Genomic DNA, 18,182 nt, shown 5'->3' with positions numbered 1-18,182 from the left:
GAAAAACAGATTTAATACTTATCTAGAAATATTTTAAATTGGTCTTATTTCCTAGGTCTGAAAGAAAAAAAGGTAAAAATTGTATTCAAGTTGACAAAAGATTAATCTTCTTTTTATACACAGGAGCTATATATATACACACACAGTATATGTTTTTGCCTACAATACGCCGTAAAATATATAATTTTCTTCCTTAGAAATATTTCTGCCACAAAGGCTTTTGATGAAGTATTTGACACATTTCTAAAGGAACAAACAAATCTTTCTTCTTTCACTAGGTGTGAATGAGAAAAGCATACATGCTTACGAGACCCATCCTCTTATTCAGGTTACTGAGCCCACAAGCTAGTTTTTTCCTTCTGACAACTTATGCCCAAGAAAAAGATATTTTCTTGTCTCTTCTTTTTTCCAGAAATTCACCTGAGTACCAAATACAGCTATCTTTGATGATTAGGATTTTACGACACCATTTAAAAAACATCTTCAATTAAACACAACTTACACAATACATTCGCTTGAGGATCTGGAGAAGACATGTAAGTGTTACGCTAAAGAAAAAACAAAATATTGCATATCCATATGCTAAATAAATTATTATTAGGTTTGACACACAATCTTTCCAGATTTGAAAGATCTCTGAACATGTCCCAGAATCATGAACCCCACCTCCTGCATCACTGGGGAGGTGTAATGCTTATAAAAAGCTTTTGATGCAAGTAGCAGGTCACAGTTCAGAAAGTATTTAAAGACAATAATAAATAAAAGTAATAACTGAAAACATTATTTTTTCCTTTGCATTATTACCTGTTCCAGTCCATGCACATTGACCATCACTAAGTATTAAACCAAAGCCAGTGCCTAAATCTTTTTCCCATGATATTTGTAGAAAGTATGTTGCTTCTGGATCAGAAACTGGATGAATTCTGTTCAAAGTCTTCTCCATTTTCCAGACACCTATTTAGGAAGTAAGATAATCTTGTTATAACCAATGGCTTATTTTTCAGAGGTGCTTAGCAGTTTTACATAACTAACTTCAAAACAAAAATAAGTGATACTTAAGCATACGTAAACTTTTATTTTACTTTCCTCCGCAATTCAGTTTTTCAAAGAACCAATAGGATTTCCAAACAGAAACCTGGGTTACAGTAAGTAAGGTTTAAGAGAACAGTGCCAGCAATCAAATGTATTTGAACAGTTCCAAATGAGAAATTAAGGGCAGAAAGCTGGGGAACAGAAGATGACAATACACAAGCACTTCCTCCTGGTTATGTTTTCAATTTACTGTCTACTATCACCCAACACAGAGCACATGGAATATAATTCAAAACAATCAATATTCATCTGGAAGACCATTATGTGAAAGCTAATAAGGTTCACTGCAAAGCAGAGGTTGTAGTGGATGCCAACAACCAAAGAAATTATTTAAAAAACTGGATACTGTGGAGAACAAAATTTATGATCATACAGTGAATTTTTTGCTCAATATCAAAGCAATTTGGCAATATGTACTTGACATAAATCCTTCTAAAGAATCCCATGTATTTATACATAGTCTAATCTGACAATAATGAATCCTCATGGTACTCATGAACTTGAAAAATTGCATTTGGTAATTTCCTCCACAGAATAATGAAGAAACAGCCAATTCTGAAGTCAATACTGACATACAGTATTTTAACTGAGAATGCTTCCTATTGTCCAGTGCCCGAAGAGTTTGTTTTGGGTGTTCAGATGTTTTGGGCTTTTAAATCAAATGCTCAAAGCCCTAACTTCATTTTTCCATCTTAAAGCTTAAGCTCTCATGAGCACCATAACGTTTCCTTGTTTAGAATTTTTTTCCGAATAGTTTAGGGTTCAACAGCTATGGTAGGAATAGAGAGATAAATCTTGTACATGCACCTAAGCATCACCAACAACATCAAGAGATATGTCTTTACTATTTACATCCATGAAGCACCACTGTTTGTACTATTACAGGTATCATACTTTGAGTTTCTACTCACAGAAAATGTGCCAGAAACTAAAAAGTTAGTAAAAAGCAATACTGAAAAATTAGTTTTGAGTCAAATGAGTCAAAAAAATGTCTTCTATTTCCATCACCAAGCAACTGGCCATTTCTGAAAATCTACAGTATGTCTATGCTCCTGTAAACAAGAGCAGAAAATGAAATATTTGGGGCCTAGAGGCCTGGGACAAGACCTTTGCAAGTAGTGATTATAGAACTCAAGCCATTTTAAAGATTTGTAATGCACTAGTTGCTTGGACATGGGTCAATAAAGAGCACAGAACAGGAAGCACAAATAACATGTGTAGCATGTTTAAGCACACAAACATGTATTCTCCTTTGTCCAAGAGATTCCCTTTTGCTTTTTTGCTTGTTCTGGAAAAATACTGAGTCTGTTATGAAATATTCTCATAAAATAACCTCTTTGAAAGACAATGTTTTTAAAAATACTTTAATTATTCTCTTTTACTTAAAGACTGCAAAACAGTTGCATGCAACCCAAGCAGACAGCATACAAGGTAGTGATGCATATATATATATATATATATATATAGTTCAATAGGGAGTTTTCGCTTGTTGCATTTGATTCTTATCACAAAGAAGAGCAGCATTCAGTGAAAACCACCTGCACCAGAGGCTTTCTTTTTAATGTAGACTGTTAATAACAAAAGGCAAAGCAAGAGGATGATTTTTTTATTTATATTGCAATACAGAGAATGAAGTGTCTGTCCCCAGTCAGAAAAAGATATGCCAAGAGCCACGCAGAAAAGGAAATTTATTTATTTACTTAAAGGTGCACTAACAAGGTCTCTAAGGCCTGAGATGAAATTTATCTGATAATACTGGGCTTCCCATGCATCTATCTTCACACATTACTATTTCACTCAAGTGACGTGGAGCAGCAAAAAAATGAAGATTCTGTTTAGACATCATTCTTAAAAGTTCTGTTGCCAGTGTAAGGGATGGGTCTGTTAGCAGAACCAATAAAATTTCCATACCGTTTGTACATCTGTGGTAAAACATGACATCAATAAAAACAAACAGATATAAACAAAATACAACACAGAAGAATGTTCTGTATTTCATAATAAAACGCAAAAAACATTTGTCAAGCTTTACCACATTTTATAGTGCATCTTTGAACAAAGAATTTTACAAGAGAGCAAAAAACGAAAACACCTTTTTTCCCAGCTTTTACGTCCTGCATTGTGCTCACTGACCTTTTGAGAGTAGTATTAGCTATAATAGATGTTTAGAAATTGTCTCACAAAGCAGAGCTCAGCCTTGCTTGAGATCTCCAAGCACTCAACTGTTCCAATCCATCAGCAAAAGCTTGAGGATTCTTGGCTGTACATAATGGCTTCAAGAGGAACAAACCTTCTTCACAAAAATTAGTCTGACCTACACAGCATATACAAACATCACTGAAAAAAAAAAAAAAAAAAAAAAACCTAAAAAAAAAAACAAACAACTGTACCTTACTGCTTATCTTAAAACCTGTTTGTAAAGAAAAAAAAAGAAAAAAAACCCAAGCCTTTCTTCCACACACTTCCCAACAATACAAGTCTTCCAGTTTAGTGTAGTACTGAGTAAACAGATAAACCCCACACAGCTACAGCATAAGTACAGCAAAAAATAACAGCTATATTAACTAGCAACTACTAATGAAAGTAAAAAATACTAGCAGCTATATTAACTAGCAACTACTAATGAAAGTAAATCAGAGCATATTCCTTATTAATTTACTATAAGTAGAGTGCATGCATCTCATCCATTCTAAAGGCAAAACTTAATAACCTTTGTATACCAATATAGTTCCAAAATAATAATTTCAGTGGCAGGAAGTTGGACATCCTACTTGAACACCTGAAGTTAGCTGTATGTTCACAGGATTCACAAGTAACTTTGTTCAACATCTTTAAAAGATGTATCACCCTCTCCTTCAAGAACTGCAGTAAACTAAAACACCCTCCTTATTACTAACCTATCTCAATTCACCTGCCTGCTTACTATATTCTGTCACCACCCCATCAGCTTTCAACATGCCCAGCACACATTACTCCTCACAGAGCAAGTACTGCTGTGTAAAAGGTGATCATGTTCCTACCAGACTCTCTGCCCTTGAGCTTTTGTTTGTGGGGAAAACGCTGCGCACTGCCAAAGTCTGAGGGGCACGCAAAGAGCAGATTTGCCAAAGTAGATTCTCCAGATCCCCTTCCCCAAATTCACAGTTAAACACACACACCACATTATAAACATTTCAATTCAGCTACCAATGCATGTTCTCTCCAGGAAGGTAGAAGATCAATAACACACCTCCAAGAAATTTGATTGAATCTGCACTTTAGTCATTTTCACAGGACAAGATGTCATATATATACAAATTGCAGACTTTCCATAGCATCAAGGGGGCAACAAGTTAGGCTCCCCATTGCCTCTGCTGACATCGTTATCTCCCAAACACTAAATGTGGCTTCTAAAAGTGAAAAAAATTATTTACGTTTCAACCTAATATGTAAATAATGCTTTAAAAGACCACTTATTCAATGGGATAATTCCTTGTCATAACCACCACACAAGCAAAGTTCCAGCCAACAGTCCTGCATGTGCTTGTCTAAGAAGCTACCTTTATACATTCAAAAAGTCCCACTAGAAATATTATTAGTAAATTTTTAAACGAATGCCAAACCATTTCTCTGTTGTGGCTATTGTCTCAAATAATCCATTAACACTACTCCTACAACTAAAGCATAAACAGTCACAGCTATTTTAAGTACTCTGGGCCAGACACTCAGCCAGAACAAAACAACTGCAGATGTACTGACAAAGGGGTCTGAAAAATACATGTCAACTTGAGACCTGAACTTCCACGGAACTGGTCACACAAGCTTATAGAAGCTGGTACAGCTTTTTAAGATTTTCTAACATCCCCATCCCCAAATCATAATTTCATTATGAAAGACCACCAAAAATTCAAAGGATGAGGGAGACTTAAAACTTTAAGAGTTAGTTTCACTTTCACATCTTCCGGTGGAAAGGTAGGGACACTGGTAAGAACAGTAGTAATGCTCAAAATGGTTAAAACAGCCTGAATCTTGGCACTCATTATTTAACAGTCCAGCCGCTGCTGACGCTTATTAAAAAATAAATCACTGCATAAACCCAGAGTATTTATACCTATCCAACAAACTAAATTACTGATATCAGACCCTCACCACTGCAATCTAAAAACCACCTCTGAGCCTATTAGACATAGGAGTACCTTGGAGTGCAGTTCAATATTCAGCAACATTGTCTCTGCACGCTCCTCCCAATCACTGTCTCAATATAATGAGAGCAGTCAGTACTTTCTTCCTCCTTTAATTATGATGAAGAAAAGATGCAGAGAAACTGATTGATTAGGGCCATAAGAAAGCCAGTGTTTTTCTCTCTATGGGCACAGGAGGTCACACCACATACCAGCACCTCATCACGTTAGAGCCAAGGATATGAGACAAGCTTGCAGGTGGGAACAGTCGAGTCCCACCCCAAAATTGTGAATCAGAGGCTTTATTGAGGCCTTGGAACAGCTGAGGATTGAGCTGTTTATCTTTAGCACTTTGTCCCTTTGGTCTTTGGCTTCCATGATCTTTATTAGGCAATGTTTCTTTCTAAGGAGAAATCAGCTGTTGGCTGGTGTGCAATTGACTGGAGTCTACTCTCTGAACAAACAGTGTACACAGTTGCTTCTGAATAAACAAGACACTTTTAAAATTGGTTTACAAAGAATTTTATATGTTGTTTTGGATAGCACTACGCATAGACCAAAAGCCAAATCTTTTTAGGCTGCTCCAACACAGCATCATTGATAATATTTTGAACTTCAGCACTTTATTTTTTTCCATGCAGACTAATGACTTTTTTTCAAATGGCTTCAGCTGCAGATGTTCTAAATTTCAGCAGCTATACATGGAAGGCTACTTACAGATCAGAAAGAGCTACTATGTCTTTCTAATAGAGCAATTAAGTTAAGTGCTTTCTTGCTGAGAAAAATAGGGAGCTATCTGCAGTGAGTTCAGAAGAGAAGACCAGAACATACAGCACACTGCTATTAAAGTCTATAATTTGATCCCTTCTCTCATTGGCTTGACCACAACATACACTAAAAATCAGCACGTAATAATCAGAATAAAGTGCATCGTTGACATATAATCAGAGAACAGGTACTATTCAGGACACTCTATACATATGTATAAGTGGACTATCGGAGATTTAAACCAGTCAAAAAGCCCACATATAGCTTTTAAAGATTAAAACTAGCTATTACCACATTTTATAACAGAAGGAAATAAGATAATGTCTATATTTATGAACATTTCTAGAGATAGATTTCATACAAATTGATATTCTCTCATGTTAATTTAAAATTCTATTAACTCCAATACTTCAAGAGGAAGAGCATTAAAATATCCAACAAAAACTTCATCTACGACTCTGTTAACCTAAAAACTACTACTGACCTAATAAGGACTTCCTCTTTTTTTTTTTCCTTTTGCACGAACATGACTGCGGCAACAAACATGAAGAAAACAATATAGCATCCTTCCTGTCACATCTCACAATAAGCCCCCATTCCCTTGGCTACAATATTTGTTTGACACTGAAGAAACTGTTCAATAATAATCTTCAGCTGCTAACTTAAAGATACATCTGAAGACCAAAGAAGATAAGAATTCTGAAAGAGCTTTGTTTCCTAATGAAACTTAAAGGGCTAACACATTTTTATATTACACGCAACCTAAATTGTATCTAGTTGTTCTTTTGTTTAACTTTGTTCCATATTAAAAGAAGGATCACAATTGTGTCAACAATGCAACTTTGTGTCTCAGATAATGGAAACGAATAAAAAATTGGCACTGGATATGAAGAAATGACTGAATGACTCTGTAACTTTGTGCAGACGGGTGAATGGCCCATTTTAAAAATTCAGTCCTGCATCACAACATTCGATCACGAGACTGCCTTCAAGACAGCTGCAATCAGTATTTGGTCCTCGTGGGCCAAACTGCAGAAGCAAGGCTCACATGGCTCACATTCGCACTGCTTTGCTTCCCACTGTTTCGTGGCAGCCACAAAAGGATTGGAAACACGCACATAAGTTTTGTGCAATTGTCCAAAAAACAGCAGTCTTGAGCTTGTCAGACTCCATGGGCCAATAGGATATGCAAGACTTACCACAAAAGATCTGGAATCTACGATAAGAAACAACCCTTGTCAGACTTATTTACTACAGTCACCAGCTGAAAAATGAGGAGAAACAGAAGGAAGCAGACAGTCAACAACCTTTATAGTAGGAATCTTACTAACAAGCTTTGATCTTAATTGTAGCCTGGAGGCAAAGCCCACCCTGGTGTCTTTCATCCTCTTGAAGTCTCAGACCTAACCCACTACCAACTCCAGGCATCCAGGCTTGCCAAGCTTACTTATAAGCATCTATATTAAGAGACAGTTTAAGCTGTAACAATGTTAAAAAAGAAAAAAAGGCCTTCATATATTAAAACAAACACTCAATGGGGCAATTATACTAGTATATACTAGCAAGTAAGGGAGTATCTGGATAGATTTCCAACAGGGACAAACCTTTCTTTTTCACCTTTTTTCTACAAATTCTTCCCAACACTTAGTTTAGTGTGCACACACTGTCAAATCCTCACTTTCCAATACCTGTATCAGAAAAATCCTAAGGTTTCCCTGGATAAATCAGGCTACAATAACTTAATGCAATAAACCTGCAAAACATAAAATTAAGTCATACAACTAAAATATTTCCTGCTTAAAATATTAGGTTTAGTACTGACGTTACTAAAACTGTGTCTAGAATTGAGCAAGGATCAAAGATGACCACCAAACCTGCTTCAAGTGGGCAGATCTGGGATGCAAAATCAGCAGGCGTGCATTAGAGACCCAACCTCACTACCTCTGTTGCCTCTGGGAGATGCAAGCCCCAACAAATATTTTATAACTCTACTTTGGCAGTAGGTCAGCCTGGCTTTCCAAAGCCCCAAAGCCAGTGGTGGCACAGAGCCACACCTGTTCTGCCTTCCCTTGAAAACTGCAACGTTAGACTATTCATTTCGAAAGATAATTCACTTTCTCAAAAAAAACACCACCACCAACAACAAAAAATCTCTAAATATATATCGATTGCACCATAATCTCTCTGAAAAGACAGCACTAAAATAATTCTATGTTTTGCAGATAAAAAACAGAAAAAGGAAACAAATCTGTACAATTCTGCCAGAGGCTAATTTTGAGCCTGCCATATACAATCAGTAAGAACCAAGATTCAGGAATTCCTAGTATCTCCAGTTTTCAGTAACTTAATCTTCAGTTTTCAGTAATTTAGGATGGGAAAACTGAGGAATTAAAAAAAAAAAAGCAGCATGTTTTAACCACCCTTCACCCATCCAAAACTACTCTGATGCATATGTCTTTTTGATGTATATTTGGATAACGCAGTAGTCTGGCTGAGGTATCATCTGTTTTCCAAAACACTGCCTTCTTTAGGATTAAGTATTATCAGCATATTCAACACAAAACAAATGTGTCCTACAGATTTCCTTTGTTTTCTATTTTTTTAGTCCCCATATAGACCTGTTGCAACCCCAGTCAGTTTGACATATTTCTGTAAATGTTTGACTTATCATCACTGAGCAATGGATTCCACTAAACAGTCTGCCTTTTATTTTTAAATTTGAAGTAAAGTCAAATAAATTCAGTACTATTGAATCCACAATAGCTCCACAGGCAAGAGTAAGAAATCTGAAACAAGGATAAACGAAACAAAGAAATCAGTGTCAGCTAGATATGGATAGATGTAATCCTATATGTAAGATTTATGAAGAGCTTTGAAAAATTGAGCTCAGTAACCTGGAAAAACAAGTTTCACCAAATGTAGCTGCCTCAGTGGGACAAGAGCAGGTATAAATATGAAGGCTTACATATCTTCCTCTCCTCCCATCTCTACACCCAAGACTTTTCAAAGAGATGGATTATTTTAATTTCACGTCCCTGTCAAATTAATAATAAAAAATAGGCCTAGACGCCAAACTGCTTTATCTTGCTAAACAGTTTCCTAAGGCATTTTCTTTGAAGAAAATTCCTGCATTACCCTGTGTTCACTTAACAAAAGTTTCATTATGTTTTTCTTTCTGTTTGCTATTTATCTGCTGGAAAAGGCAACACTGATCTCCCAAAAAAACAAAGAGCTTAACACTACTTTAATTTATTAATTTAAACATTGTAATTAATTTTGTTTCATCTGGTCCCCACAGAAGAATAATTCACAAGACATTTTCAGTGAACTGGGATATTCACTTTCAATGCACTTAAATTTCAATTGTGCAGCTCTTTATTCGGACATGTTTACCACTTTACATTGAAAATTAATTACTTTGATGGATTAGGCTGAGCAATCAGAATTTGAAGATAAGGCAAAGAGACATCCATCCATATTCATCCATGCTGAACATCGATTTCACAAATTCAATTTTAGTTCTTTAACCTGCTTTGAATGCCAAGCCATGAGAGTCAACATACCCGGTAACATGACAGGTACACACACGTAGGATTATGAGATGCCTACGCCCCATGGTATAGCACCTACAAATGAGGCAAGAAACCCACAGAAAAATGGGGCACCAGTTCAGCTTAGACTTTGTGATAATGCACATTGGACAAACCAAAACCAAACCAGAAGGAGCAGCTCCAGCTCGTATCCAAGAACAACTGATGTGCCAGTAATTTAGCAAGCAAGGGCCCAGTGCACAAATCCCACAGCCTCACCAAGTTCTGAAAAAGCAAGCAGCTTTAGTATAAAAAACAAAAACAAAAACAGTTAAAATAAATAAGGACACAGTTCTACTAAATAGATAGCAACTGACTCTACCCTCCAAGACACAGACCCTACCCTGACTCTACACCCTAAGCAATCACTTATCTATTAGCTTGTGCTCAGTCAGCACTACATCTATAAACCACATTTAGAAAGGAAAGAGGACATAAAGAGCTTCACAAGAGTCACTTATACTTCTTACATCTTAAATTCTACACATGAAAATACAAAGTTTTTCAAGACATATCAGCTCACTGCTTTTCTAAGTAGTTTTCCTGACTCTCATGTGGTGATTTTTTTTTCTTACTACGGACTAGGCAAAAAAAAACCCCAACACACAAAACACTACTCTCAAAAATTAAACCCTTACCCAAGATACTTGATGCCAAGCAGGGGATCTACTTAAGGAAGCCAGCTTTTCAATATTAGTTTTCCCTCACAACTACTAAAGAATGCTAACTTGCACTGGAGTGAAAAGAAATTTGCAGACTAATATGAGGACACAGCAGGGGCATACTAGTGGAAAAACGCCATTGGGACCTGAACTGAGGGGTAATTAGGTACTCATTTGGAAAATAAAGCACAGAAGTGCTTTGATACTACAGCAGTTCGACACAGTTTTGAGATCTTAAATTCTAAATTATTACAAGGCAAATACGTGGAGCATTAGTGTAGAGGTCTCAAAAGTGTTAAGACTGTAAGTACCTGCTTTCCCAGATAAGTTAAATGAGTTCTTCTGATATTAAAAAAATGGGGGTGGGGGGAGTGGAAGCAGAAATCAAAACAAAACAAAGGGAAAAATATTTTTAAAGTAATTCTCAGTTAAACTTCGGCTTCACTGCATGTTGGGTCATGCTTCACCTTTATGTTGCTGGGCTTTCTGGTTCCCAGCTGTAGAAGCCAAACCAACCACTACTGCACATCACTATCTGAAATAAACCAGCAAACAAATACAATGAAACAACACAGGTACATGAGCATAAGAAACGACAACAAAACAAAACAAACACCACAGCCCTTTGTGCAGACAAGTCAATTGCCCACAGCTCCAACAAAGTTTCAGTAGAATCTTAGATACAGTATTTTCCTCCTTTTCAGTGTTACAAGTACGCTTACTTTTTTGCATCATCAAGGACCAAAATTACAACACAAACCTTACATGAACAATATTACTAAAATATTCCTCCTCTACCTCATTATTTAAAGAAGAGGGAAAAAAAAATCTAGTTCTAGGATGGTCAAGGTTAATAGAACAAATCCCTGGAACTAACAAGGTTAAAGAAAGATTATAAAATATAACACAGTTTTCATCTATACACTTTCCTGACCAAGTCAGAGGGAAAAAAATTAAAAACCACCTTCTCTCTAACATTGCCTTCAGGAAATTATGAAATGTAAGTCAAGTAGGTCTATTACCAAGACACACATAAGAATGCTTTAGCTAGTTCCTTGTCTCTTATCTCCAAAAATAATTATCCTCTATGACAGCAATGCCTGGCTTCCACTTAAATTAACATTTCTGCCCAATCTCCATTATGCCTATGGCCACTGTGTGCTGTACTCTGTAAATTAATGTTAAGTTTAACAGCTGGATAAATTTAATATAAGCCCACACAATACAGTTTGCTGCCTCCAACTACTGTCTAAGCTTCCCTCATTGGCTCAGTCAACACAAATATCTCCTCAGGTTTTTGTGAAGTTTTCACCATAAGCTTGACACAGCTGACAGCATTTGGAAAGCCCCATGCTCCCTCTTTCCTGTCCAGCTACTGTGCTGAAAAGGGTGGCCTCTAAGATCCTTTTGTAGACCTGTAAACAAACAATCCCTTTCATAATCATTTGAATCATTTTTTAAAAAAAAACAAATGCAGCCTGTGATAGGATATATAGCCTCAGTCTTCCTCTAATAGCATTAATTTTTCCATCCCAAGATAGCAAGCAATTTGGCTGATGTCTAGGTCAAGAACACAAAAGTTCTCAGTCTCTGCACTCTTAAAACCACATAAGATCAGTCTCCCTTTTTTACTATTTATTTTACAATCTCTGCTCTATCTATCTGCTCTGTTGGAGGACACCCCTTCCCACAAAACTCACTTAAAAGTTTGAAAAGCAAGTCGCAGAAATATTCCAACAGTTTTCCAAACTTTGGAAATTTGGCTATTTAACCAAATAATTTATTTGTGAAATCACTAGTATGCCTCAGAAGACAGTAACGCCAGAGGCCCTTGCTTAGGCACACACATAATGAAAGTTTTTACAACCTGGAACTTCTCCTTTAAGATACGTTCTTTATGTTGATCAGATTTGACTGTGACCGATTAGCAAACAGTAATTTGTTTAGTTATTCTCTTCTAAATTTCTCCTTAGCTTGTGACAACATGATGCCATATATAATCCAATAAGTCTTTTATATCTTCACATATCTTGGGCAGCAGTCCTTATTATTACATTATCTGATACTAAATTCCACTAATAATCTTAAAATTCACAGAAGCCTTTTGCTACCCTTTCTTTTTTTCACCTCATGTATAGAGACGAAGGAGGTGAATACTAAAACCCACAAAGACATCCTGATTACAATCAGTAGGAGGTGAAGGCCACTGTTCCTTAACCCAGGAAAGGGACAAAGCTCAAGTCAGGAGAGGGACCAGGGATGGAACTAGAACAAACCCTTCTTTTGGTCCAAAAATTTTCACTTCATGAACCACTGGTATTTTACAATAGCTTCTAAATTTGATTATTTGTTATTTTGTGAAGTTAGTCCAGATCCTAACTAAAATCTGTATGCACAGTATTTCACAATAACAGCAAGTACGACACACTTTTTGCCAAATACAACTGAAGAAATCACAGCTGTATCCTATTAACCTTGAAGACATAAATAATGGTTTGAAACCTAGAAAATCTCACCCTAAACTCCTGGAGATTCCGCCTACTCTTCAAGGATGTGTAGTGCTTTTTCAGTTGGAGCTCCTGAGCTCTAACATGGCCCCTCAAAAACATTCTCCACCTACTGCTAAACCCCAGGCGACAAGAGGTAAGGATTAAAATTTCTCATCTTCAAGTGGCACTGAAAGATAACAAGGACATCAGAAACAGGCATTGAGACAAAACAGCAAGTGACCCTGTAAGGTTCATTGCACATTCTTAATCATGTATACATGTAAGATAGTGAAGCCAATATGCAGCATAATAAAACATTTTAAATTATCTCATCCATACTGAAATGGAAGTTTATTGGGCAAAATGGACCACTGTAAGCTATCCAGCATTCCTGCAAACCTGCTGGAATCCTGCAAACACATCATGTCTTGTGTTGCCACAATGATGACAATCCCAGCAGCACTGGGATTGTGTATGTCAGAAGAGGGCTAAGGTCACCTGTGTTATGTACAGCGTAACTATTTCTACAGCAAGGCCATGACACCATTTTTTCTTTTTTCACACCAAGCTACAATGCCTTGCTAAAGTTGTGCAGTAACCCTGGCATCAGCCCATCAGTTGTACATGACTTTAGCTTATCTTTTTTTTCTTTTTAAATAATACTTAATAGAAAAACTTTGGTTTGCAAGTTACAAGTAATGCCTTAGATGTACTGGGTTTAGTCCAGATAAATGCTTGAAATCAATGGATTCAAATGCTGAGGCAATTTTGAAAATCCTTTATATACCTTTGTGTTTAAAATTTGTGTTTGTTTTTAAAATCTAACTCGCCTGGTTTAGTTCTTATGTACTTCACCAACAGATACATTAGAACCATCCCGCAGATCCAGTATGCTGCTATTCTGCTCATTTCACTATCAATGTCAAAATAAACCTGAAGTGCCCTGTAATGACACAGCTTTATGTAGCAAATCATTCTAAACACTCCGTATATATGCTCAACATTTTTGATCGTTGTTAATATAATAGGCAAGTGATTTCTCTCTGCAATCTGGACAATGTAGCCACGATCCTGTGATCCAACAAATAAAGGCAGCCCAGAGTATAAACTCAGTATCTGTGTATTCCACTTAAAGTATAGTATAATAGACGGCATATTCACTCCTTCAAGACTCTAATCAACTCTATAAAACAGCCTACACAATTCACGGAGTTCTATAATTCTGACAGAGGACTGCAATTCACATGAACCTGTCGTGGAAAGCAGAAATTTTAAGATATAGGAATTCCCATCATTATACAAACATGATTGTGTGTCACCTGACACTAATTTTGTATACAATGTACGGTTACAATGCTGGGTTAAAGTCCTCCTCCCAAACACCTCTGATGTGAGGCCTTAGTATTAATTCTTGCTTGGAATAGCTGCAACCTTTTACAGCTATTGTGGTTTATCCCACTACAGTGAATACAGTGTTCACGTTTGCTAGGTAACAGAGGGAGGGAGGAAACAGGAGGAAAGAGGAGCCATACCTAAATGTAGATAGCTTTCTTGCAGAACAGTATTAGCAAACAAAATGCCATGTTCTAATACCACTGACAGCATGCAGAACACTACCTACTCATTACATTTGCCTGAATAATGCATATTCCTCATGTTCTGCCACCTCCTTATTCCAGTGGGAGAGCTAAATGAATTTGTAGCTGTAGCAACTATGCAAATAAGTTTTTATGCATTCATGCTTGCAGTGGAAGATAATAGGAACAACAGAAGTGGATATGATGTAAAAGCAAAAGAGCATTGGGTTTTGCCAATCATTCAGACTAGTATATCTCAAAAAACCCCTACTGCATTTATATCTTATTTGCAAAATTTTTTTTTACCTCATATATATACATGCACCTTTCTTATGCACAAAAACATTTCTATACAGATGTACCTGTTATGTCAGTCACCTGTGATATTTTTAAACTATCTCCTCCAATCCTTCTACTACATACGAAAGCTAAGAGACACAGGCAAAGCTAAATAATTGGCCTCCCATGTGCAATTAACATTGTTTTGTTATAATTCTTCCTGCATTTGAAATCAACCTGGAAGCTTAATCTCTGAGGCCACTTTTTTTACCTTTCATTATACACACATTCCTTGGTATGCTCTACTGCTTAAACAGTCAACAGTATGCAATCTCTTCACTGGCAAATCACATTGCTAAAACATTTCTTAATACATATGTACTACGAAGCACAGCCAATACCATTAAGCCATCTCTAAAAAAAAAAACCAAAAACCCAACCCCAACAAAAAACAAAACACAGAACACCAGTATTCATCATATGGTTTTATTTGTCAAATTGAATATTGCTATATATATCAGTATAATTGTTTAAACTTCTGATTTGAGATTCCAACGGAACAGTGTGCATATTCAGTCAATTCCTCTAGACACCACCAACCAAGCTATCTCAGCTACTTGTAGTTGGTTTTCCATGACAATACACTAGTCAGAAGAAAAAAAATATAAGGGAAACTAGAGTACCACCATCTGAAATCTTTTATTTCAATCAACAGCCTATGTGTATTACAGATGCAACCCAAAAGACATTGTCATGTTAGGTACACTGTCTTTTAAATGATGCCACTAAGGCTCTCACAAGATTACAAATGATCGAATGGCATTTTTCCCATAAGAGCAGAACATGCAGCTGAAAGCATTTTAATATAGCATGTAATCAGTGAAAATTTTTCTTCAAATAGTTGAGACTGTTGGAAACTTAACTTGAAAATTAAATTGCTAGGGTAAACAAAAAGCATTTTTTCAAAAATCTGCAATGGATTTCATATGTGAGCTTACCAGAAACTATCAAAGTAGATAACAGTATATAAAAATTATTTTATAGGACATGTTTGCAAACAAAACCACTGAACTAGAGAAAGCTAGCTGACCACTTGGAAGCGGGCTTGACTACAGTGTGAACAAGAACTGACAGCTGCAGTCTCCTCTGCAGTTACAGAAATAATATTTCATTTTCAGTAACTAATCCACATTGAGAAACTAAAAGTGAAACCAAAAAGGAAAGCCAAACCAGTTTTCTTTTTCCATCTGAGACACACATAACCAAGTTCAAAAGTATTACTGCCTATAAAATCTAGGGTCATGGTAACTATGAGAGTTTGAACTGTTCATGAGTTATAATCATAACCTCCTTCACTTTAGAAATCTACCTTAATGTGATATCAATCAAACACTTTTTTATCATCAGGTCATACTAGATTATAAGGCTGGTTTTAGAACTGTCTTTCTGCATTTTAATTGAATTCCAATTTTCATCCAAAACTTCAGCATGTGAATAAAAGAAACTGATCTGCTGATGTAATTTACTAACAAAAGATGAATAAGAAGTATGAACATGTTATGCAAAATGACCATGCATCTTGCTGAATACCTACTAAATCAATAGATAAAATTGCAAATTAATGAACCTCCACAGTTACTACTTACACAATCTGAAGAAAAATAATAACAAATCTAAAATCAATATAATGTCTAAAATCCACAGGACAGAAAAGCTAGTTATACAGTAAAACCCAACTTAAATTCTACATCTGCTTATGTTGAAAAACTTTGAAGTCAATTTGGTGATTATGAATCTGAAACTACAGTTCTACAGACAGTTCAAAACTGTAGTTACCGAAGTCACTACTGCAAATGAAGTTGGTCTTTAGAAGATACTAACAGCATTATGAGTGGATTGTGTGTGTTTTTTTCAGATTCCTTAAGTACTTCCCTGTAGCAGAATCCTGACTTGATTCCACTATACAAACATGTCTTATGCACATACTGTCATTACCCTGCAGCCTCCTACAGCAACCTCTGGAATTATGTCAAATTTTACCCCAACTTCTTCCGGTAGGATGAAAAATTCATTTCCCCTCACCAAGGGAAAAAGTAAAACCTGTTCCGTACTCAACAGACAATCAAAAATAATTTGGCCCTAGTACTGAAAGACTCAGAATGACAGAGACCTCAAAACAAAGCCATCATCTTTGAAAGGGTTAATGCTTTCCAAGTTCTGTAAGATAAAGTGTACTTTAAAAAGGAGGAATAGATTGTTCATAGAACTTCAAAACAGGAGTTTGTTGTGACAGCAATACCTAGGCACCTTACTCTAAATACAAAATAATGACGATTAAGCTCTTCCACAGAACAGGTCAGAATGCATATAGCCTTCACTTTACTGATATCCCTCACAGGATCAAATGATCAAATTATTTTAAAAAAACCCACAATCTCCTGGTTTAAAAGACAAGTGCCACATCCTTTTCATTGCTAAGCCAAAATGGAAGTCGTATGCTTTTTGTGGGCCTTGATGGTAGAGCAGGCACTGTGAAAACCACCTGCCAAATGCAAAAGTCACTACAGATTTTAGTTGCACAGGTTCCTCTTCTGTGCAAGTGTAAGAGGCCAGCCACGTAGAACATTGAGCTCTTTTAATAAATTTGTGTCTTTAGTTGAAGCAAAAGATACTGCAGTCACAAGAAGGAAGTATAGTGCCTTTACTCAAGCATATTCAACTTAACGTGGTAAGTGCAAGTACTGAAAAGGAAAGATGAAAACCTCTGCATGGAGAGAATACAGGAATAGAGCAAAAATAGAGGAGACCAGACCGGAGCGGAAAGACCAGGCTCTGCTCGCTCCGCTCCCTCTCCTCAACGACCTCCGGAAGGGAAGCCAGCCGGGACTTTCCTTAAGGAAGAACAAGACCCTGACTTTACAAAAACAAAACAAAACAAAAAAGCAACTTATTAAAAGATAGCTTCGCTAAGGCGATCTTTATGTTCTCTACGTTCACTAGCAAGAGGCTCGCACCCACGTCTCCGCCCGCGGGGTCCGGAGGGCAGAGCACCCCCGGGGAAGGGGTCGCCGCCCCCCACGCCGTGCCCAGCGGCCCCCCTTCTCCGACAACCGGCCCGCTCCTGCCCCGCGGGCAAACCGCGGGACACAGGGCCCCAGGCGTCACCCGCTGAAAATCAACAGCCCGAATTAAAAAACCACACCAGCGAAACGAAACCTCGAAACACCCCACTTTTTGCGAACAGGCGAGGGCCGGAAGGCCGCGCTGCCCTGGGCGTAGCACCGGCGACACCGTGGCCGTTACGTGCCCAGGGGAGCGGAGCAGGGCCCCACCGCCCGCTCCGAGGGGCCTGCGGCTGACACAGGGCCAGCTAATGGGACGGGGACGGGCCCGCTCGCCGCAGCCCCACAGCACCGGCGGTAGCTGGCGGTCTCACTGGCCCCGGTCCCGCCGGCGGCCGCCCCCCTCACGGCGGAGGGGGCGGGGCACCGCGACCGACCTACCTCCGCCTCCCGGCGCCGCCGCCCGCCGCTTCCGCCTGCGCGAAAAGGCCGCGCTCCCGGCG

The 18,182-nt window shown here is 37.6% G+C and overlaps 1 protein-coding gene across 3 annotated transcripts in view; it reads right to left on the bottom strand.

Moving 5' to 3' along the window:
• Window positions 1-18,166, bottom strand: part of XRCC4 (X-ray repair cross complementing 4) — a 184,402-nt gene extending 166,236 nt beyond the window's left edge. For 2 of the 3 annotated variants that reach the window (XM_074932009.1, XM_074932007.1), the window contains exons 1-2: window positions 18,121-18,166; window positions 805-954 (exon numbers count right to left, since the gene is read on the bottom strand). In XM_074932009.1, coding sequence (XP_074788110.1) covers window positions 805-943 — 139 coding nt within the window. In that variant the 5' untranslated portion in view covers window positions 944-954; window positions 18,121-18,166. Of the gene's footprint in view, window positions 1-804; window positions 955-12,788; window positions 12,891-18,120 lie in introns of those variants that run through there. The other variant, XM_074932008.1, reaches the window with a different exon arrangement.
• Window positions 18,167-18,182: the final 16 nt, after the last annotated feature.

This window comes from Athene noctua, chromosome Z, assembly GCF_965140245.1.
Source record: "Athene noctua chromosome Z, bAthNoc1.hap1.1, whole genome shotgun sequence".
Lineage (NCBI taxonomy): Eukaryota > Metazoa > Chordata > Aves > Strigiformes > Strigidae > Athene > Athene noctua.
The sequence above is the reverse complement of the archived record's forward strand: the minus strand, read 5'-3'. Positions and strand labels throughout refer to the sequence as shown.